Genomic DNA, 23,270 nt, shown 5'->3' with positions numbered 1-23,270 from the left:
TCAATATTTTGCTACAGCCTAACACATTATCATCTGCGGTAGCTAGTAGTCCTGATTTTGAGTAAATGTAAGCTCCACTCTGAACTGTGTGAGTATATGCTGGTGGTGTAGGAAAGTCTGAGATAGCAATCCAGAAAACCTCCAAGAAATGTAGGTTTAATCTTGGTGATACTGGAAAGAGAATGCAAAGACAAAGCTGAGAGTATTGCGTATGGCTCAGGGATTTACTGCATACAAACAAAACTAAGACTGTCTGCCAAATCATTACAGCTAGTCCTCGACTTACAATAGTTCATTTAGTGACTGTTCAAAGTTACAACGGCACTGGAAAAAACTGTCTTATGACCATTTTTCACACCACTATTGCAGCATCCCAATGGTAATGGGGTAAAAATTCAGACGCTTGGTAACTGACTCATATTTATGACAGTTGCAGTGTCCCGGGAGTCATGTGATCCAGTGGTGGGTTCCTCCCAGTTCGGCCCGGTTCCACAGAGCCGGTAGCGGTGACGATATGATGTCACCGAACCGGTTCTGCCCCCCCTGCGTTATTCTTACCTTTTATTTGGCCCCACCCCCAATCTATTGCTGCCTCCTGAGTCCCAGCTGATCGGCTAGAAGGAAAAAAACAGTTTAAACTCTTGCCGCGGGGCTTCAAAGGGCCGCCCTGCAGCTGATCAGTGTTAAAAGGCAGTGTGGTGGTAGACAGGTACCTCCAAAAACAAATGAGTAGATGGGTTCCTGCAAAAATAAATGGGTAGACCAATGCCTCCAAAAACAAACGAGTAGACTGGTGCCTCAAAAAACAAATGGGTAGACCGGTACAGCTCTGCAAGCAGTTAAAAGCCTGGTAGACCAGTACCTCTGCTAAATCCTAAAGAATTGTCACATGACCATCAAGCTATGCTCAAAAATAAGCCACACCCACAGAACCGGTAGTAAAAAAAATTAGAACCCACCCCTAATGTGATCATCTTTGACAACCTTCTGACAAGCAGTCAATGGAGAAGCCAGATTCACTTAACAACCATATTACTAATTTAACAAGTGCAGTCATTCGCTTATCAGCTGTGGCAAGAAAGCTTGTAAAACAGGGCACAAAACTCATTTAATAAATGTCTGTCTTAGCAACATAAATTTTTGGCTCAATTGTGGTGGTAAATTGAGGACTATCTGTAGTTAAGGCTGAAGTAGGAGTGAGATTGCTCTTGAAGTCAGTGCTGGGTGGTTCCAGTAGAAAAGCGGTCATGCATTCCTTCAATTCATTTGAAAAGGCATCTTACTTTTTTCAGATTTGCTTACAAGTTTCATAGCAAAGCCATGAAGCAACAAGCCGAACTCACAGCAAAAGATGACAAACTTAGCACCAAGCACAACAGCAACAGGTGCATAGAATAGATGAAAGTATCTGAATATTGAAAAAAAAAATCAGGAGGTATCTGGTAGCAAATTTTAATACAGATTTGTTAACCATAAAAAGCGCTACCAAACTTACTTTTTTTGATTCCACAGACCAACAAAGTATCTTCCTATGATGCCTGAAAAGTATTAATCTTGCTTGCTTAATTTCTAGTGTCAGCCTATGGCAATAAAATAATACATAAGTACCAGTTCTTAAAAGATGAAAAGGCATTTTGCAAAGTATTCACAATTTTTATGAGAACAGCAACCATTAGACAAAAGGAAAAAAAAACATACTTTCATTGTTCATCTATATGCTCGGTTCATGATGTGGCTTATTCAACAGACATTAGAAAAACAAACTGACATTTCAGCATTAGGTCGAAGTGTAGCTTGGTTCTTTCAGCTTAATGGATAATACTTACACCCATGGCTATTGAATCTTGATCCCAGTGACGTCAATCGTCATTGATTTTTGTTTGCTCAGAAGTGCACTTTACATATCAGATCTTTTTGTTTGGTAAAAATGCTGGCAGAGAATATTTAATAACCAATTTAAACATTTTCTTTTTATTAAATTTTTGTGAATAGAATATTCAAGAACTGTGCTGCTGATATAGTAGAACAAAAACAAAATGTTCTCCTACCACTTTTTCCCCATGATGTAGTACCCTGCTTGTGGTAATCACAAAATTTTTAATCATGGACTCTGCTCAAATCTTGTGTTGAAGAGGGAATTCACAGTACTTCATGCATGGCATAACAGGATAAAATTGTTCACAATGATTCCATTAGAATTAGAAACCGTCCCAACATGTGGACTTCTATGAAAATCGGTAGGTTTTGTAAGTCATAATTCTTCTGACACAAAAAGTGCAAGGACAGAATAAAATCTGAGAAATAAATGTAAGTATATATGTATGTATGTGTATAACCCGTTACCTTGCTGGAGCTATTTTGAGCTTGGAGGGGTTGGTGTAAAGAACCTGCATTTGGATGGCAAGTATTAGCCAAGTAAATCAAGGCTAGAACTTTGAAAAATCATAATCATGCCGTGACAATGTAAAGGAATGGCCCACAGCGCCTGAAATAAAGAGTCTGCTGAATTACAATTATGGAATGATGTGAAAATGGTTACAGTAAATATTGAGAACTTTGGTAACTGATTTTTTCTTCCGCAAATTTGTATTTAATTTTTTGTTAAATCTTCAGAAAAAACACAGGAATGCTATTATAAATAAAAGAATTAAAATACTATTGAAATCCAATCAATTCGTTTTTGTCCTATTGTGCTAAATATCTCTGCTGAATCCTGCTGTCCCTACCTATATAAAGCTTTCTACAAGCCCTCCAAATTGTTGATCAATGCTTCCACCAGTTGGAAGCATTTTTCAGCCTAAGTTCTCAATTCAACTCGAGACTCAGGCATACATTCTTTTTGCTTCACCATTTTGTGACTCGTCTTCTAATTTGACCACCGACTTCTTTCTACATTATGTTTAAAAATACAAGGGTAGCACTTCTAGGTGGTGGCTGCATTCACATACATTTCTCAATCATAGAACAAACTAACTTTTTAATTGAGCACTGCTCGTATCCATGGCTGGGAACTTGAGGAATGAAAACAGATAATCTTCACACTTTGGCCTGTAAATTAGTCTTAAGGAGGTTGCTTGAAAACGGTAAAGATAGAAGTTTAAGTATTAGAGAATGTTTTGAGAATAATCAAAATTCAAATAAAGGAGAATATTTGTTGCTCAGGGTTGAAATGAAGTCCTTGGTGCTCTCTGAGCTTGGTTGTTTTCTTAGTTTGGGTAATGAACATCTGCAAGAAAACAACCAAGTTCAATGAACACCAAGGACTTCTCAATCAGGATTCTGTTGGGCAAGGATATGTTATAGGTTTGGTTGGTCTGCCAGTCTAGTTGTCCCTTGATATTTTTCATGCTGACCGGGCTGGTAGACAATAGAATTCAACAACTCCTGGGGATCACACTACCCACCTACCCCCATCTTTCAGTAAAGATGTACACACTCAAAACATTGCTTTTTTATGACTTCCTGACGTTGTGTTACTGCTGAAATCAGTTTAATACTAGGAAGAAAGGGACCAATAGCCTTACTGTATAATATCCAAATGGAATGTTGTTCTTCATTTGACTTGCAAACATATGACTTAGGCTTTCATTTGCCTTACTATGCAACTACCTTTTTTGCATTCTATTCCAAATATATATATTTCATCATGATTGGTATTTTTTCTTCAATACAAAACAGAGTTAAAATCTGCCATTGTTATGCCACTTCTGCTCTTTGATACATAAAGAAAGCTGGGCTCAGTTGCTTTCCTGTTCAAAGTTCATTTTTCAAGAAATTTCCCTTCTTTGTAGTGTGAAATCTCCCTTCTTTGTAGTGTTGCTGTATTCTTTGAAAATGATATCCATGTAATTAGCAAGAACATAAAAATAATGTGTAAAATATAATGAATCAAAAATACCAAGATTTTGTTAGGGAAAAAATACCATACTATTAAACAATGCATATACTTTTTGCGTATGTTGATTTGGAGAATACATTTGCTTTTTTAGAAGTAGCCCATGTGCATTTCATATAATAAAATGTGAACTGATAATTAGCAGGAGAACTGACCTATCCAAAATTGTCTCCAGTACTATTGAATAAAGTCAGCTCCATCTTTGATGTTTCTCCACCTCTAATCCCACCCCTCTGTTATAGGCACACAAAGGTATTCCTAAAACAGTCATTTAGCCTTCAAGTTGACCTGTCAGTCTATTAAAAGTACTGTAAGTTGCGGAAATAGGCTTTAACTTTAATGGGTTTAACTGACTTTTTATTTTTTTCATTACATCTTAAATTCTGTCTCCATGTATTGAGGGCTGCCTTGTGTACCATTTTGATAGAAAGACAGACTATAAACCTAATCAACAAGCAAAGTCAAAAATCCCTGAAAACCTGGATAATTCTTCAGCGATTTACAGGCATTAATAGCATGTTTCTGCAAATTTTGATTGGTAGCATTGTTTGGTTTCAAAAGACATCCCGAACTTCAAAGTGAGTCATTAATGCAGGGATAAATTATACTTTGAGCTTCAATTCTCATAACAAAACCGGGGGTAGGCAAGAGGTTGTGAGAAGTATCATTCAAATCACTGCAGAGTCTAAGACTGCCTATTCTGGCCTTAATGGATAGAGTAGTGTACCTCAAGTTTATGACAAAAAGAACTGGACACCCCTTGGGGGCAACTATAATTCTGAGTAAAACTAAGTAGGATTATGGCTCTGCCATTATTTTTACATTTTTAGTGGAAATGCCTTTCAACATACATAATAATCTTGAAGAGTTTTAACAAAACTCCTTGATATGATGCATATGATGATATGGCTGCTTCAAGGTCCAATTTCATTTGGTCAGTTTGGCATTAGCATTTTTACATAAAACAAAGTTTATAGATTTATCCATTGAAGTTTTTTTTAAAAAATGACAAAAATTGTGCTGAATTGCATCTTCATTAATTACTAGAACTCATGCCCACAAATGAACGCAAATCAAACCTGCAAACAAACAAAAACAAACAAACAAAAACCTCCAGCAGATATTGACCATGTAATCCTTGGCTGGGCAAATGAAAACAGGCCACACTTAAATTATAAGACTTTCAGTAGCCATCAGAAAGTTAAAGTACTGTATGCTGGAACTTGGAGCCTTTATCTGCAAACAAATGAAAGTATATTAATAGTATTTACAAATACTAAAACTAACAGTATTTTGTTCACAGTGCCATTGCTTATACGGTAGCTTTCCCATGATACTTGTATTTTGGCATGAGAATATATATATATATATATATATATTTCATTATATAAGTATATATAATGAAAAACATACAAGTGCGAATATAAACAGGCCACAGATACAGCCATCAAAAGAGACATCTGGGAACATTTAAACTGTACAGCTCTTCCCTTTTGATTCGAGAGGAAACATTGTTCTTGCGGTGAGAATGTCAGTCTTTTATCTAAAGTGGCTTAAAATGATCAATGGGTACCACCATGAAAAAAATCATTGTGTACACAGAATAACCTTACTTCAAGGTTCTTTAAATGCCTTTTCCAGTGCATCAAATACAAAAATTATAAAAGACTTTAGTCAGTTAAAACTTCTCTCTGTGTGGCCAAATGTCCTCTGAGTTCTGATGATGCTGGTGGTGAGTTTTAATGTGCAGCCCAGCTGCCAATTGACTGTACATTACTCCAAGCCTTTGTTCAACACCTGTCTCAATATCACACAAAGTTAATGCAACTTGATAACCCAAAATGCACTGGTCTTTCTTTGTGTCCTCCACTACTCCTATTAGTTGGTTCCTGCTTATCAGTCCAGCTTCATTATCTTAGTCAAGCTTGAGAGCAGAGGTGACGAATGGCTTCAGATATTAAGATGAAGAAGGAAGATTTGGTGGCACTTCAGAATCAAACCTACAAATAATGTAGGTTTTCCAATAGGAGGTTACTTCATGTTCAGTTTTCCTGCTTTCTTGATTTCCTGTCTTGATGATGGGCCTACAGATCTGTAGGATTTTGTTGCTGTACCACCTCTACGGGGTTTCTCCTTCATTAAAAGTCTGCTCTTCGTTTTCAGAAATTTGAAGTGAGTGGTCAATGGGGATGCCATGTTGCTTAGGGAGCAATCTCTTCCACTTGGTCTTGTTTCTTCTCAGATGGTTCAGCATGTTTTCAGATAAATGAGTGTTCCCAGTAAAGTTGGCCCATTCTTCAAAGAGTGGCTCCACAATATAGGTCATGAAGCCTGGAGAAAAACATAAGGCAAGTTACATCAGCAGTTTAGCTGATCACTAAATGCCCTTTTCTGATAAGCCAACATTCTACTCTGAAAAAGGGGTCTAGCATAGCTTCAAGATTGCATTATTTGGGTGTACTTAATTAATATAAAATTAATATTTATTTTATTTAAATTACTACAAAATTATTTTGCTTTTCTTTTACAAATAACAAATTTTTGCCCTCACACTGCTGGAATAAAATGCTACTTGAACTGATCTGATGGTATGGCGCTTGGTTATTTGAGGGACCGACCATCTTCCATAACCAGTGGAACATTAACCATTGCTCAGTGGAACAGCTTGCCTTCAGAAGTTGTGGGTGCTTCATCACTGGAGTTTTTAAGAAGAGGCTGGACAGCCACTTCTCTGAAATGGTCCCCTGCTTGAGCAGGGAGTTGGATTAGAAGACCTCCAAAGTCCCTTCCAGCTCTATTCTGATTAAACATCTGCCTGGCCAATTTGATCCAGCAGGGTTGGTGCATTCTGAATTCCTTTGATTAAACAATGTCATTTCTCAGGATCTCAAAAATGCTCCTTTTTAGCGGTGCCTACCCTCTGAAATAAAGTTCTCCCAAGATCTGGATGGCCTCCACTCTGCTATTGTTTAGAAGAGTCTGGCTCTTTATATAGGCCTTCAGTGAGGGAGGGAGAGTAGGACTCCCTGCTTCCTTGTGCTTGCTATTCTTTATTCTTTATTTTTTTATTTCATTGTAATTTGATTATTGTAAGCTACCCAGAGCCATTGAGAGACATTCTTATTATAATTTGATGTACAGTCAACCAGATGTTTAGACTGCAAATGACACTTTATTATTATTATTCACTATCAACCTTGTCATAAGAACTTATTAATTCAGGAAGTCTTATGGCTACTTTACACCTAATTAAAATAATACTAAATATAAAGCTGGAAGACTACAGAAATACCCATAATGGGGAAATGGATCGTGAAAATGGCAAAATGTGAAGAACTGACTAAAATGACCTGTCTGATAAAAGAGGGAACAATAATTACTTTTATAAGAGACTGGAAACCCTTTATAGGCTTTTTATGAAAATGGACAAAAATAAATTTGTAATTTGGTGATTTATTAAAAGGCTTGTTTATGGGAAGAAAAGAACCACAATATGTCATTTGGGAGGATAGAGATGGTAATTACTACATAACTGCTACAAAGAAGATATTGGATATTGAAATATTGGAACACTGTTATCATGTCACCCCTACTCTTTCTTTTCATCAAACTAGACATACCCAGTTCCAGCAACCGTTGCCAGAAAGGCTGTAAAATGGAGCAAAACTCACAAGCAGTTTAGCTTTGTATCCCAAAGGATCCCAAAACTTATTTTATCTGACTGCCAAGTAGTTTTTCATGGAATAGAAAAATTATGGTACCTATTAGGAAATCAGGCCAACGATACATGGTATACTCACCAATTTGTATACTAGGTATTGTGTCTTTCTTCTGATTACAAAGAGGACTTATTTCCAAGTCAAATTTCTGCTCCAGATCACCTATCAGAAAGGATGATTAAATTTTGACACCATAAATGTTTTTGTGTGTAGAGCTCTAATAATTCGGTCTACACGGTAAGGCACTAGGCTAGTTAGTGGGAGATCATGAGTTCTAGTCCTGCCTTAAATATGAAAACCAGCTGGATGTCCTTGGGCCAATCACTTTCTCTCAGCCCAATTCATCTTCACAGGAACCCCAGGAACTTGCGGGGAAAATAGGAGAAGGAAGATATGTTAGATATCTTCACTGCCTTGAATTATTTGTAAAAATAAATAAAGGCGGAATACAAATAAATAAAATTTAATAATTTATATGCTAATATGCCTGAATGCTGCAAATTCTACAAGGAAAATAATGGTATCCATCTGATAGTCATACACTGCTTTCTACAATCCACATTGCACATGTCTGTTACCAAATCATGCAAGGCTAAGAAAAGATATAGGACTCCTATCTTGCGCAAATTATTTTATGGTCATTTGTAGTAGTACTTAAGTGATGTGCTGGAAACCTCTACATTTGTATAGTGGGGTACCGTAGTTGTATTAATATTTCATTACTTTATTGGTAGACATTTCTAAGTCATTTTATCTTATTAAACTGCAAATTTTGTATTAATTCTTGAAGAAGATGTCTATTTAATCTAAGATATGTACCACAATGTGTTACTTGCTATCATTCCTTTCATACACCTTTTATATGCATTGCAGTTATCAGTAACTTTGGGTGATCAGAAGCATAACTTGTAATGTAAATCTTCCCTTACTTTATGCTCCACACATTTACAAGATTCCCAGCCAGGGGGTCACATTTGGGCTAGATGTTTCATAGATTGTGATCCTAATACAGCTGAAGGGTACTTGTTTGGGATAATCTGGACAAGATGCTTCTTTCAGGTGGAAACTACATCGCAAGTCACTAGCCAGTTAGATCCTTCCTACCCATTTGATTTAGTCATACTATATAAAGTGAGAACAATTACATCAATACACAATGCTTTGGTTTGAAGGCTCTTCCAAATACCTGCAAATCAGGGGTGAAATCTACTTACCTTCCCTACCGGTTCGGAAGTGTACGCGCTACGCCAGACCCTCTGCACATATGCAAACCCTTCTGCGCATGCGTGGAGGGTAAAAAACAGTTTACTTCCTGGTTAAAACCAGGAAGTAATGACGACCGGGTGGGTGGGCAGAGCCTTACGCTGCCATCGCTACCGGTTCTCTGAACCACCCACTGCCATAGCTACCGGTTCAGTTGAACCAGTCCGAACCAGTAGCATTTCACCCCTGCTGCAAATGGATTTTCCTTTGGGATGGAATGGTGAGGGGAAATCAAAATGTTGAGAGTTCTACATGTAGCCCAAGTCAGACCCTTTATCCATTCTGGGGAATTCTGGGTGTTGAAGTCCACAATCTTAAAAGTTGCCAAGATTGGAGAACTCTGCCTCTAATTCATCATCTTTTGTTATTCTTAAAGACTAGTGAACACTACTGTTCAAGGTTAATCCAGGCAATTAAATGGCTATGGTTGTATTAATCACCTTTTTTTTTAAAAGAAAGCATTTATTTAAGAAGGTGGCATTTTCCCCAGATTTTTTTTAGCAACTTCAAATAAGATGACTAGTTACTGCCACTTCATATTAAAATTATGATACAGAAAGACAGAGCCAAGGTGAAAATATATCAGATTGCTGACCTTGCCTATAGAATTCCTCACAAACTCGCTCACTCCACTGTTTGCTCAACTCCCAGAGCCGGCAAGGATTACAAATGTCTGCGCACTTAAGTGCAATCTGAAAATAAAAGACATCCATGATGCAATAAGACATATAATACTTGAAGGTCTTCAAAATTAATTGGGCATTGCAAGTTTTATGTTGTACTACAAAAGATACTCAGAAGGGGAATTATTCCATAATATCAAACAAACAATCAAAATGAAAAAGACTAATAACAATTAAAACTACAGAAAAGCAATACATTCAATATATACTGAACAACTATTTACAATTATAACTACAACACTGTAAACCTGTACACTTTATAAATGCAAATATACCCTGATGTTGGATAACATTCTATATAAAAGGTAAAGGTAAAGGTTCCCCTCGCACTTATGTGTTAGTCGTTCCCGACTCTAGGGGTCGGTGCTCATCTCTGTTTCAAAGCCGAAGAGCCAGCGCTGTCCAAAGACGTCTCCATGGTCATGTGGCTGACATGACTAAATGCCAAAGGTGCACGGAATGCTGTTACCTTCCCACCAAAGGTGGTCCCTATTTTTCTACTTGCCCTTTTTACGTGATTTTGAACTGCTAGGTTGGCAGAAGCTGGGGCAAGTAACCCCGTTACGCGGCACTCGGGATTCAAACTGCTGAACTGCCGACCTTTCAATCGACAAGCTCAGCATCTTAGCCACTGAAACCCTAACAACATTCTATATACTAATAGCAAATTAATTTTTTAAAGCATAATTTGAAGAAACCCCACATTCTGTACATTATTAAGAAATATGATCAGGTAGAAGAAGGGATAAAAAAATCAGGTTTAATCAGGTTTAAATATGCTTTAGGGTCACAATTCCAGTTAACAGTTGTGAGGGGAGGAAATGGAATGACATCCTAGAACAAGGTATAGCTAATTGTCTGGAATGCTGTATTTTTGCTGCAGATACCTTAGCACTAATATACATCATTTTGGAATGTTTTATTTTGTTATATGCAACTAATATCAAATCAGTTAACATCAATTAACAATGGTTGAAGCTGTCAGAAGAGCAAGAACCAGAACTCTGTATCCCCTTTGACACCCGAGGGAGGTAAAAGACGAAGTTAAGAAGAAAATCAAATCAGCTAACTGTGCTTATTCCACTGAATTGTGGTTTCATTTAATTTGCTAGTAATTCCCTCAACAGCAAAGTTTGTGAAAGAGGCTTAGTTGAGAGAGAGAGAGAGTGGCTGAAGACATCCTGTGAATGTCTCTGGCCAAGGGTTGACAGGACAGGACTGGCCCCATGGATGCGGAGAGGGAACAATGCTTCCTTGCAAGAGTTAGCAAAAGCAATAGCACTTAGACTTATATACCACTCCATAGTGCTTTATTTGTGACTATAAATGTCACCATATTGCCCCCCAACAATCTGGGTCCTCAATTTACCAACCTCAGAAGGATGGAAGCCTGAATCAATCTTGAGCCTGTCAGGGTTGAACGCCAGACTGTGGGCAGACTTAGCTTGCAATACTGCATTCTAACCATTGCGGTGCCACCAGGGTTGCTTAACAAACGAGGGGCGAATAGTGATCTGTAACATCTATCCTGTCAGCATTTAGGAAGCTTACAGTAAACAAGCATCTCTATGTCAGAGTTGTAATAATTATTTATGTATGGATTAACATATTGATCTTAATTTATGTCTACGGACATTCTCAGTCATCCAGGTCATGGTTGTCCCAAAGGTGCTTTTTCAAGAGGCAACTGGACTTTCTGATTTTTCTTTGAAGATGTTTCGCTTCTCATCCAAGAAGCTTCTTCAGCTCTGAACTGAAAAGGTACATTTGGATTTTAATTTATGTTTTAATCTTGCGTTTGTGTGATTTCTTTTCTTTTCTTTTTTTCTTTTTTCTTTTTGTTAACTATTTTGGATACTAGCCAGAGTATAAAAGTAGTTCATATATCCAATAAATAAATAAATGGAAAGATTTTACAGCCAGCAACTGAAGAATAAGTAAAAGCCAAGAATACTCGGACATCATTTTATCGTTCCCAGCAAATAATTTTTGATTGCAATAGAAACCAGGATTAATTTTCAAAGTGCTATATTTGTTGGTAGTTACTAGACCACAATTACCCTTACCCCTATGCTCCTGACAATAAAAATAGTTAATCTTATATACGTTGTGTTTGTATGCTAGTAGAAAGTTGAATTCATTTTGTCATAATTCTCTTTGAACCAGAGATATTTTTATTAAACTTCACTAAACCACATTTTTCTTTAAAAAACCTTGAACTGGCATTATGTATGATGACAACTGCAAATATTTTATGTGCTTTTTATTGCAAAAGATATCTGATGAACTTTTCTATGAAAGAATAATTAATTAAAGTATGGGAATATGCTTTAATGTCTAGAATAACTGCACATCTAAAAACTGAATCTGATGTACAATTTAATCTTATTGTGAAGGTTCTGACAGCTTTTGCAAGTTGACACTTATTTAGAAATCATTTCTGGAGTAAAATGGAATCATGACACATCCCAGATTTGGAGCCTACAGTTTGTATTTTTATCAGATATATTATCTACATATTATTTACAGTATTTTTTTCAATATACTCTTTATTTATAGCTTTTCTTTTTCCTCTAATTTCAATTTTGCTCATTAAATATTTTTATGGCTTAATAGAGAACATGTCTTGACCAGAATGGGTATGAAATGTTTTATAGTACTTTAAGTTGTTAATTGTGTCTTAGCTTTTATTAGCTGTATGATATTGTAGATCTGCTGGTTATTCAAGAATTGCCAGGTATCTACTTAGTTCCCAGCCCCCTTTCTTATATTTTCTATATTTGTTCAAATTTGCATTGTACCAGCACTGTTTCTTTTCTTATTTTTTAAAATTATGTTATTATATTATAATAAATATTATTTCATTTATGATTGTCTACAACTCCCCTTTATATTATTGCCTGTAATATTGCCTGTCCTAAAAAAAAAGAGAAGCTCAAGTTGTTCTTTTCTAGGAACTCTCATGAAAATGTGATTACACTATGAATATATGAAATACCGTCTTGACCAAATGATAGGCATGGAAAACTCAATACAAACTTAGGCCTGCAGTAAAACCTTCACAGGCCCCAGTTATGCCAGGCAATATTGCACAGTGGTCTACTCTCCCCCCCAAAAATACTCCAAACCAAGATGATAGCCACATTGAGGGGTTCATCTATGAAGATGACTACAAACTGATTCTGTGTGTGAAAGAATAATTAAATGAATGTGTGTTTTTTAAGTTGACATCTATCTGGAAACAGAAGACATCTTCTAGATGTGCTTCCCTGGCACCTTTAGCACTCTATACAAACTAAATTTGGGAATAATTCTAAATTCAAACCGATTTGGCTGTATCACTGCCAGCCAAGCCATATGTAGCCGCTGCCCTAATTGAATTAACAGATTCAAAATATTTGGGGATGAGTTGGCATCTACTGCTACCAAAATGAGAGGAAATGGTTCAAGTTAGAGGAAAAATAGATAGGATTGCCAGCTTTAGTAAAATAGCCACATTGCTGGCCCAAAACATTTTGTTTGAGGCAAAACATCAAATCCCTTGCCCATAGATCTGATTGCCTGGTGCTTAAGGTCCACCAAAGTATGATGGAATGTGAGGGAAAAAATACTGCATTTCTCTTCCTGAAATAAAAGCACAACAAAAATAAATTAAACACTAATGATATCTGATCTTTTCATAACATCCCAAAATAACTATCTGAGAGGATTCTGCCTACTGTTGGAAATGCTGAGCAAAAATTTTATAACTTGGAAGTAACCAAGTTGCAAATTTTATCACAACAGATACCAAATTTAAGATAGCCTAACTTCAGTGATGCATACTGTAGTAACTACATTTTTGCAACATTTAGAGCTTTATTGAAAATTATCTAAAAGCTGCAAGTGAAGCTCGAGTGTTCAGAAGGGCAAGCAAATGAAACTGTGCAATGTTGGTCCTAAAAGGATTGCATACATAATTTTTACATTTGACATCAAACTATGCCACACAAACAGCTGGGAAAGGCTCTGTTCATGATCCCACAAGTTGCCTCAGGTCACAATATAGTGGCCAGAAGTTGGCTTTCTCAGTGGTAGTAACCCAACAATACAATTCCCTAATTTGAAGTCAGGAAGGGATTCTTGAGGGAAGAGGAACCCTTCTTGAAGGAGAGCTGTTGGCCTGTCACCTTCCTTCTTTTTAGTCAACAACTGAAGACACACACCTGCTACTTCCAGGATAACAATGACTTCTGGACTAATAGTTTCAGAATATCTTTTAGACTGCCTGTCATGTTATTGTTCTGTCTTCAAATGAATTATGTTTTAATGTGTGCATATATTATGTTAAGGTCTGTTAATTTTTACAGTGATGGTTTTATCTAAGCATAGTTTTTATTAATCCTTTGTAAATTGCACTGGCTCCTCCAGAGGGACAGGGATATGCTGAAGAAATAATATGCTTGTGGTGATGCCTTATTTCTCAGAAGTTTTCTTTTGTTTTGCTTCATTTCGCCAGCTCAAATTATGGGCTCAGTTCCTCCCATTTCTCTAAAATAGGCTTTCATGCAGAGAGCATTAGTTTAGATAATGGGCTACGTAAATAGCAGAATAAATATGAATGAACTATGAATTCATTATCAACACCAATAATAAATGATATACTGTTTTTCCACTTAAGTAATAAGAATGTTAAGAATACAATGAACAAGGCAATACCAAAACAAAACTTAATGAATTAATTGTTGCATTAAAAACATCCATATAGTCAAGTAGATTTTCTCCATACAACTCCTACTAATTTATGGAAGGGCAGAGATAGTCAATAGTTGGGAGGGTTTCTCAGCTCCTCTTAGTCTTAATTGGAAAATGTTATTGTACTTAGGAACTTTCAAAGGTCCTGTGTCAAAATGAATAAGAAAGTGTTTAGAATAAAATGACATCTAGTTTGAATAGTTAATGTAATTTATATACTAAATAGTATATTTAGACTTATACTGCTTCATAGCGGGTCCCAACTTTTACAAGTTTTACAAACTGTAAAAGTTTTACAAACTGTATACAAAATTCCTATCAATAAACAAACTGAAATCACTCCATTGGTTGCCATAAAAAGGAGTAACTCAGTAATCGTAAACTGATCATTGAGAGTACTTGGATTTTTGTTTACTGGATAGATTTTTCTGCCTATAAACCTGAAATACTCTCATGGTGCTGAGCACATATCCAGGGTACTATTGGTATTAAAATATATGCATGTAAGTTCTCCCAAGGGTGACTAAAACTCCACCTGTGGGCAAAATGTGAATCAGAACATCTTTTAATTCCTTTCTTTCCCACATTATCCCTTATGTTTTAGAGATAGTGTGGTAAGTCTTTTAAATGTGCTTTAATTTCACTTTCAAGAAGTTCTTGCTTGCCAACTGTCTCATTTAGCAGACCTTTGAAGTTACAACTGACTTTAAAAACTAACCTTATTACTGGTCCTCCTCAGTGGTGAAACCCAAATTTTTTTACTACCAGTTCTGTGGGCGTGTGGTGTGGCTTGGTGGGTGTGGCAGAGGAAGGATACTGCAAAATCTCCATTCCCTCCCCACTCCTGGGGAAGGATATTGCAAAATCTCCATTCCCACTCTACTCTGGGGCCAGCCACAGGTGAGATTTGCCGGTTCTCTGAACTGCTCAAAATTTCCGCTACTGGTTCTCCAGAACCTGTCAGAACCTGCTGGATTTCATCCCTGGTCCTCCTCACACTTAAGAGTGTTGCAGCATCCCTATAGTCACATGATCTATAATCAGGCACTTTGCAGCAGGTTGGCAATTACGACTGTTGCAGTGTCCTGCAATCATGCTTGCATGCTTCACATCTAGTTATCTGATAAACAGAGCCAATGGAAAAGTCGGTAGTAAAATTGCATATTGTGACCATGTGATGTCTCGCTTAACAAATGCAGATGATTTGCTTAATGACTGCAGCGGGACTGTGTTCATAAGCTCATTGTGGTCCTGTGCTGTCTTGCTTAATGATCATATCTCTAGCAATGGAGTTGCTTGTCCCAATTATGGTCACTAAGCAAGGAGTACCTATGTTGCGAGAATAAAGTACTGGTTATCTGAATGATTCAAGTAGCTGGCCTGTCTAATTCAGCACCTCAGGGATCTCTCCTGTCCAGTTAACCATGATGATATACTGTATGTGTGTGTATCTCTCTCTCTCTCTGACTCTTTCTCTCTCTCCCTCTCTCTATCAATGGCACATGTTGACAAGCCTTCTTTATTCACTTTCCTTATTCAATTTGCTGCAATCATGTCACGTGATAGGCAACTGAGATTAGGTATATCCAGTGTATCAAAACCATGGATTACATGAAGAAAGTGGATAGGGAGAAATTTTTCTCTCATCTTCAAAAAAATAAGACCAGGGATCGGTCAACAAAGATGTCTGGGACGAGGCTTTGGAGTATAAGAATGTATTTCCTTACACATCATTAACCTCCCAGAATTCATAACCACAACTGCAGTAAATTTGAATGGCAACTAGACACGTAGGAAACATGGGATTTGGGTGACATTTAGATAAATTTATGGAGAAAGCATTTCTCAAGAGCTATAAATCTTGAAAAGCTAATGTTGCGCCAAGGTTGAGAACAACTTGGCCCCAAATATCAACTGGAGGGGAGCAATGTTGGAAGAGGGATTTATCTCCATTTTCTATATTTGAATACCCTAGAGGCATTTTCTTAAGTTATTGTAAAAAAACAAATGCTTGGCTTGACCAACTGCGCCTTTGTATATTCTTGTGCTATTTTTGCTTAATAGCATAATGTGTAAATTGGATGAAAGTGAAAAATTCAAGGAATGCTACAAAATAATCAAAGAAACTTGGTACCACTGGCTCTTTGCTTCACGTCTCCTCTGCTCTGGTCCACCAGAGAAAATATCTACTTTTAAACAGAAACCTTCAACATTTACCTGGAGCATAAAATGCCTGTCTGAAGCATCCTCTAATTTCAAGTCCTGGTTTTTTAGATGAGCTTTCAGCTGGGTCAAAAATTCGTTCTGCCTGTTGATATCTGTTGCCAAGATCAGGGAACCAAGCTGTTGTTCAATGTCATGACTACAGGACAATGCAAAATACAAGAAGCTGTTATTAACAAATGTCATTTCCTCCATTTTGTATTGTTAGGGTAATGCCTCCTTTTATTAAGTGGCCACCAGGGTGGCTGCTGGGAGGAACAACACCATCAAAATGGTGGGCATAATTGGAGTGATCCAAGCCCTGCCTATTTCTGCATATATGTGAGGCATGAGACACATCTTTAAAAGGGATGGGGCTTCAATTGCCTAACTGTGCCCACCATTTTGATGCCATTGACCCTTCTTGTGTACATCCCTGAGGAGCTCCATTTCATCTGGCTTATGATTAGGGCTGTGCAATGGAAGGATGCTTCAGAAACTGAATGAAGCACCTTCCCTGCAGCTCATTAAAACAGCTACATCTTTCTCCATAATCATACAGCCCTATTTCTCATAGCGCTGGTATAAATCTCACTAGAATCCTCCTATAGTTTCTCCCAGTTTGAATGAGGCAGCAAGCACTCTGGAGGGATGCTGAACAGTATTCCACACTTGTACCCTAACTATGTGCTGGAGGTCCATGAGAATTCACTATTTTTGCTAGACGGAGATTTTGAATGTGGAGAAGGAAAATGTTTGGTACAGGGATTGCCCAGAACAACTGAGTAATGCCGTCAAATCGGGCAATTTCCAAGTTGCAATTTAATTTTTCCCCCCAGACAAATGTGATTGGAAAGCATGCATGTATGCACACAGATGGGCATGCATCAACATACATACCACATCCACATGGATCACACAGGGATTACACATCATACTATATTCACAAATGTGGATCTTTTCAAAAGTTTTGAATCTGGTGTTTTTATAGTGTTCTAGGGCAAATGAATAGATAGGTAGATGAATAAATGAATGGACTCACAAATCAGGCTAGGCAAAACCCAAGCAAACTCACCATTCATTTGCACACCTGTTCATCCTATTAAGTGCACTGTAAAAACATTGCATTCATAAAAGTTCTGGGAATCCACATGAGATCAGCTCATTTCCCAGAATCCGATGCTCACCTCTCTTCTTTCGGCAGATGTGCAAGGAGCCTTGATTCTCGAAGCATGCCTATTGTAGATCTCCAGTGATGGTTTTCTAATACAGAGACATTCTGGAAAAGGGAGGAAAAAAATGTAAAATTTAAAAAGCTCACCACACTGGAATGGATGCAATTTTAATAAAAAGAATAGGTGTATTTTAAAAAAAGACAAAGTATGAATTTACAAAGTAAAAAAGAATCAAAGTATGGTGTTGAGTAAGGCAGTGAGGTTGCCTAATGGTAGCCTTGCCTTTATTCACAGGACAATGATGTTTCTCCGTCCTTTTTCTTTACTTCTCTCTATAAGCCCTGACATTTCAAAGACTTTGCAGCCAGGTCTTAGATCATCCCAGCTGCATGCCTAGCATTTGGCTGTGCCTTGTCAAAACTGATAGAGAAAGATGAGCTTGTCACAACCTAATCTCATCATCATTCTGTACTAGCCTTGGTACTGTGGCCCTGTCTGTTCCTTTATCTTTGAGTACAAGGACTGTCTAAATTGTTACATAGCTGACATCTCAGAGAAGGGAAGGAAAAATGGGGGTGAGGGAGAGACCTCAAGCTTTTTAAAAAGGGTATGCAGTTCTCCTCTCATTTCTGTAATGAGCTAATTGTAAAACTGGGATTCTGTTATAACCCATTCACACCTATTGACTGAGTTCCTTGGATGTATTTTACAACTGAAAGGCAAGTAAATTCCATCAGTGTTATATGCCGAGATAAGAGGGCCAACTAGGCTTGGGGATATCCAAATTCCAATCCCAACCATTGAGATCCCTCAGTAAGTTTAGCAGACATTATCGTTCAAGCCTACTTCATGAATTGTTGTGAAGACAAACATGTATTTATGGGGAAGGAGAGAGAAATGCTTGGAGAAAATATTGTCTAGGAATTCAATAAGTAAATGTGTTACTAAATTATGGACAACAGAGATTTATGTCTGGCAAAGTTCTATGCCAGCAGATAACACGTGTTGGATCCAGAGGCCATTTGGGTGGGGAACTGTTAAAAAACTATTAAATCATAAATAATGGTCTGTGCTACTATAGTTCTTTAGCCAAGGGTTAGAAATTTATAAAGCTAACACTGCTTACTGAATGCAACCTCTGACACTGTTTATTAAAGAAAACTATGGAAGACTCATCTTACGTCTCAAATATATATTCAGTTATAACATTTGTCTTGGGACAGAATTCATGTAATCTTTGGCACAAATTATTTCCAAATTATTTTTCTTCCTGATTTTGGACTATTAAATGTATGTTTGTTCCAAAATACTCTTGAAATCGATGCTCTCTGTTTGCCTCTAAATTTAATTTCTCAAAATTTTGAACAGAAAGTGTGACTTTTGAAACACAAAATTAACGATGACATTAAGCAATTTTGTGCCATTTTTCTTAGTTCATAGTACATAGCATAGGGAGTACCTATTCTCCAAGCCTATCTTTACAGCTATTAACTGTTTTTAATAAGGCACAATCTGCCTCCTTGTCATATTCTGCACTTTTTTCACCTCACTGTAGAATTATAAAGCTACTGTTTCACCTCATAAAAGTAGGAATAAAAGTAGAATTTTAGAAAGTTCTGTTTCCTATAAATACTATCCATATATATGGGGAGTAAATGAGTTGTGTGAATCGTTTCTGTAGGCAGGGATGACTGCTTCCCACATGTCACTGTCTACTGTATATCTTGAAAATAGTTCTGGAATAACTGAAACGTTGAAGTAACCATGGTAAAAAGAAGTGACTGGCAACCGCTAATACTATGCAGTCATAACAAAGCTGATTTGGAGAAAAAAGCAACCATTTATACCAAAAGATATTCCCACCTGATATAAACCGGCAAGATGATGTTTAGTTTTTATCAAAAATGGCTGATTGACTCCTGGATGGTCTACATCATGTGCTGCAGCAGCCAGTAATCCAAGCATAACATCCAGAGGGGTGAGGAAGTTAGCAAGCTGGAGCATGTAAAAAGGGGTTCAGAGTTAAAGGTGATTGTGTTTTTGCAATATGTATTTTTACATATTACAATTACCATACATTGTAATCTCATGCACTGTGTTAAACTTTATTCAAGTTTTGTTGAATAACACTGGGCCTAGTTCACACACAATGTTAAGTTTAACATTGGGTCTTAAACCACTGGTTCCCTCATCACACTAAGCTATGGCTTGTTTCCACTCAAGTTACCATAGCTGAACAAGCCATAGTGGCAGTGGTGAAATCCAAATTTTTTTACTACCGGTTCTGTGGGGGTGGCTTGGTGGGCATGGTGTGGCTTGGTGAGCATGGCTTGGTGGATGTGGCAGGGGAAGGATACTGCAAAATCTCCACTCCCTCCCCACTCTGGGACCAGCCAGAGATGGTATTTGTCGGTTCTCTGAACTGCTCAAAATTTCCACTACCGGTTCTCCAGAACCTGTCAGAACCTGCTGGATTTCACCCCTGCATAGTGGCCATAATTTATAAAGCACAATGGATGAATTCACGTATTACATTAATTCAAAGCCAAGCAACCATAATGGCTCTTTGTAAACCCATTTTTCAGCAGAGCCAGGAGTGTTTTCCACTTTATACCATCACTCCCTATTACTCAACTTTAGCAAAAAAAAAAAAAAAGTGAATTGCCATTTTTTAAAGGAACTATTAAATAGTGATATGAAAGTTATATGTCAATATCTTTTTTTGGAAAGCATGCTGCCAAAGCCTGATGGCGATATGAGTACCAATATAATTTTAGCAGGTACTTTGATGCTGCAGCTGATACAGACGTAATGGTGCACAAAATATGTGAACAATTAAAAGGTCCTGCAGAGCCCATCAGAAAGATCTGGATGCAGCCACAACCATACCATCAAAGTCCTGCCCCCTTTTTGGTGCATTATACAGTACATGATGCTTCAATCACATAGTCACATTTGCCTTCCAGAGTTTTTTCTGTTTCCTTCTTTTCCCCACTTCCCTTCCTCTGGGGAACACCTCTGGGATACTAAGTTATAACCAATGTAAAAACAACAACAACACTTTTGATTTCTAAAGAAGACCAATGAAAACAGCTTTCTCTGTTGCAGCCCCTACCCTCTGGAATAGCACTGCTCCCATTCTGAGAACAGAATAATAGAGTTGGAAGGGACCTTGGACGTTTAACCTTCTGTTCAAGCAGGAAACTCTATACCATTTCATACAAATGATTGTCCAGTTTCTTCTTAAACCTCCAGTGATGGAGAACCCACAACTTCTGGAAGCAAGCAATTCCACTGGCTAATTGTTCTCACTGTCTGGAAATTTCTCCTTAGTTCTAGGTTGCTTCTCTCCTTGATTAGTTTCCATCCATTGCTTCTTGCCCCGCCTTCTGGTGCTTTGTTAAATAGGTTGACCCCCTCTTTTTTGTGGCAGCCCCTCAAATATTGGAACACTGCTATTAGGTCACCTCTGATCCTTCTTTTCACTAGACCCAGGTGAAAGGTCCTGCAACCGTTCTTCATATGTTTTAGCCTCCAATCCCCTAATCATCTTTGCTGCTCTTTTCTCCACTCTTTCTAGAGTCTCAACATCTTTTTTAAATTGTGGCAATCTAAACTGGAGGCAGTAATCCAAGTATGGTTTTACCAAGGCATTATAAAGCCGTTCTAATACTTCATGTGAACTTAATTCTATCCCTCTGTTAATGCATCCTAGGATTGCATTGGCTTTTTTGGTGGCTGCAGCACACAGCTGACTCGTATTTAAGCGATTTTCCACTAGGATTCCAAGATCTTCCTGCTGTTACTGCTATTGAGCCAGGTACCACTTATTTTATACCTGCAGATTTGGTTTTTCTTGCCTAAGTGTAAAAACTTACTCTTCTCACCATTGAATTTCATTTTGTTAAGGTAGGGCTCAGTGTTCAAGTCTGTTGAGATCCTTCTGGATCTTGAGCCTATCTTCTGGGGTATTGGCTATTCCTGCCAGCTGTTGTCTGGAAATCTGATGAGTTCCCCTTAAATTCTCTCATCTAAACAATTTATGAAGATATTGAAGTGTATCCCGCTGGTTCTTTCTTTCCATGTAGTTCCATTAAGGGCTAGATAAAGTCAGCAAGCACCTTCTGCTTATTTGTTAAATTTGTTTGCTGCCCATCTCGCCTTGGGTGACTTACAACAGTAAAACGGAAAAAAATAATAAAAATGTCACCATAACAATAGTAAAGCAATGAAACATAAAAAAATAAGATTAAGAATAAGGTTAAGGTTAAAAATAAGGTTCCAGAAAGCTCTGAAAACCTGGCTTGGGGTTGAAGTTTATTATTTGATTAGGGACCTTGTTTTATTTTGTTTGATTTTTGCTGCCCATAAGTTTATTTTAGTCTGGGCTGTCTGATTTGAAGTGTATATGCTTTTTTAATGTTCTTTTCTACTTTTATATGCCCCCAGAGTCTATTGGAGTTGGGAGGACAATAAATTCAAATAAATAAGCAAATACATAAATCAGAGTCTTAGACCAGATACGGTGTGTAACTTTGGGAAACAAGCAATGCTATTTTAATTCTGGCAAATATTCTGTAAAGTTCAATTTGTCGGGGGGGGGGGGGCTAGAAAGTAGCATTTTGTTTTATAATATTTATTGAAAAAAGTATTTTATTTGTATTATGGGCATAAAAAAGCACGTCTACTCAGGACAGTTGTAAAAGAAAAGGATTGGGGGATAATTGAATAATCTGTGAAAAAATACATTTTTCCAGAACTGTTGTAGCTGTTTTCATTTTTGTTGGGAATAAATGCAAAAAAATATTTTCCATTTTCTATTTTCCTCTTTTGTTTCCACTGGGCTTTTTCACCTAGTATCACTTTACCCCATTGACTTGTGGATTATATTATCTTTCAGTTACCAGGGGAAAAGACTAAAGGTTGTATCTAAATTGCAAGAAGCTGAATAGGAGAAAAAGTTTGGAATGTTTCAGATATTTTATGTGACCAATGATATCTCAGGTGAAGAATGTTAGTAATTTTAAAAAACTATGCTGGGGGATTCTGCTTATCTTGCTAATGGCAATGGGAAATTTCATGGAGAGTAGTATATTTAAAAATGAGAATCAATAGAACCAAGATTGCTCCCTCCCCCCCTTTGCAGGTCTTCTCTGCTAATTGTTTTTTTTTTTTTTTTGAAGTTTCTGTCCCAACATGTTGAACTTCAGGTCAGTGAAAAAAAAAATCCAAGAAGTGCATTTGCAGGAATGAATTGGGTACAAAGAACTCTTAAACATGTCTCTTTTCTCTTCAACCTGTTAATGTCTTTCTCTAATAATTTGCTTTTTCAGAAAATGCGGATTGGCATTATTCATCTACTGCTTTAATGGCCCAGTTTGACTGTAATATTAAACTCTGTATTATGGTCATGAACTGGCATAGGTTTTAGGCTTGTAGGCTTTCCATTTGCCCTTTGTTTCTCTTGGCATTTCTGCAAAAAAAGAATCTGGAAGCATCTACTTCCAACTGTAAACAAATCAGACTTCATTTATCTGAAAATCAGGAAATGCTGGTTAGTTTCAAGTTTTCAAAACACTGACAAAAGAACCCAAGACCA

At 37.3% G+C, this 23,270-nt stretch overlaps 1 protein-coding gene across 5 annotated transcripts in view; it reads right to left on the bottom strand.

The window, feature by feature from the left end:
- Window positions 1-203: 203 nt before the first annotated feature.
- PDE7B (phosphodiesterase 7B) overlaps window positions 204-23,270 on the bottom strand; it is a 222,870-nt gene continuing 199,803 nt past the window's right edge. For all 5 annotated transcript variants that reach the window (XM_060692247.2, XM_034418865.3, XM_034418864.3 and 2 more), the window contains 6 exons: window positions 19,535-19,666; window positions 17,684-17,775; window positions 16,512-16,656; window positions 9,473-9,569; window positions 7,696-7,776; window positions 204-6,226 (listed from right to left, as the gene is read on the bottom strand). In XM_060692247.2, the coding sequence (XP_060548230.1) occupies window positions 6,015-6,226; window positions 7,696-7,776; window positions 9,473-9,569; window positions 16,512-16,656; window positions 17,684-17,775; window positions 19,535-19,666 (759 nt within the window). In that variant the 3' untranslated portion in view covers window positions 204-6,014. The remainder of the gene's footprint in view (window positions 6,227-7,695; window positions 7,777-9,472; window positions 9,570-16,511; window positions 16,657-17,683; window positions 17,776-19,534; window positions 19,667-23,270) is intronic.

The sequence above is a fragment of the Pantherophis guttatus genome, chromosome 1, assembly GCF_059756535.1.
Source record: "Pantherophis guttatus breed Tessera chromosome 1, ASM5975653v1, whole genome shotgun sequence".
NCBI lineage: Eukaryota > Metazoa > Chordata > Lepidosauria > Squamata > Colubridae > Pantherophis > Pantherophis guttatus.
This window is presented reverse-complemented; position numbering and strand designations above follow the sequence as displayed.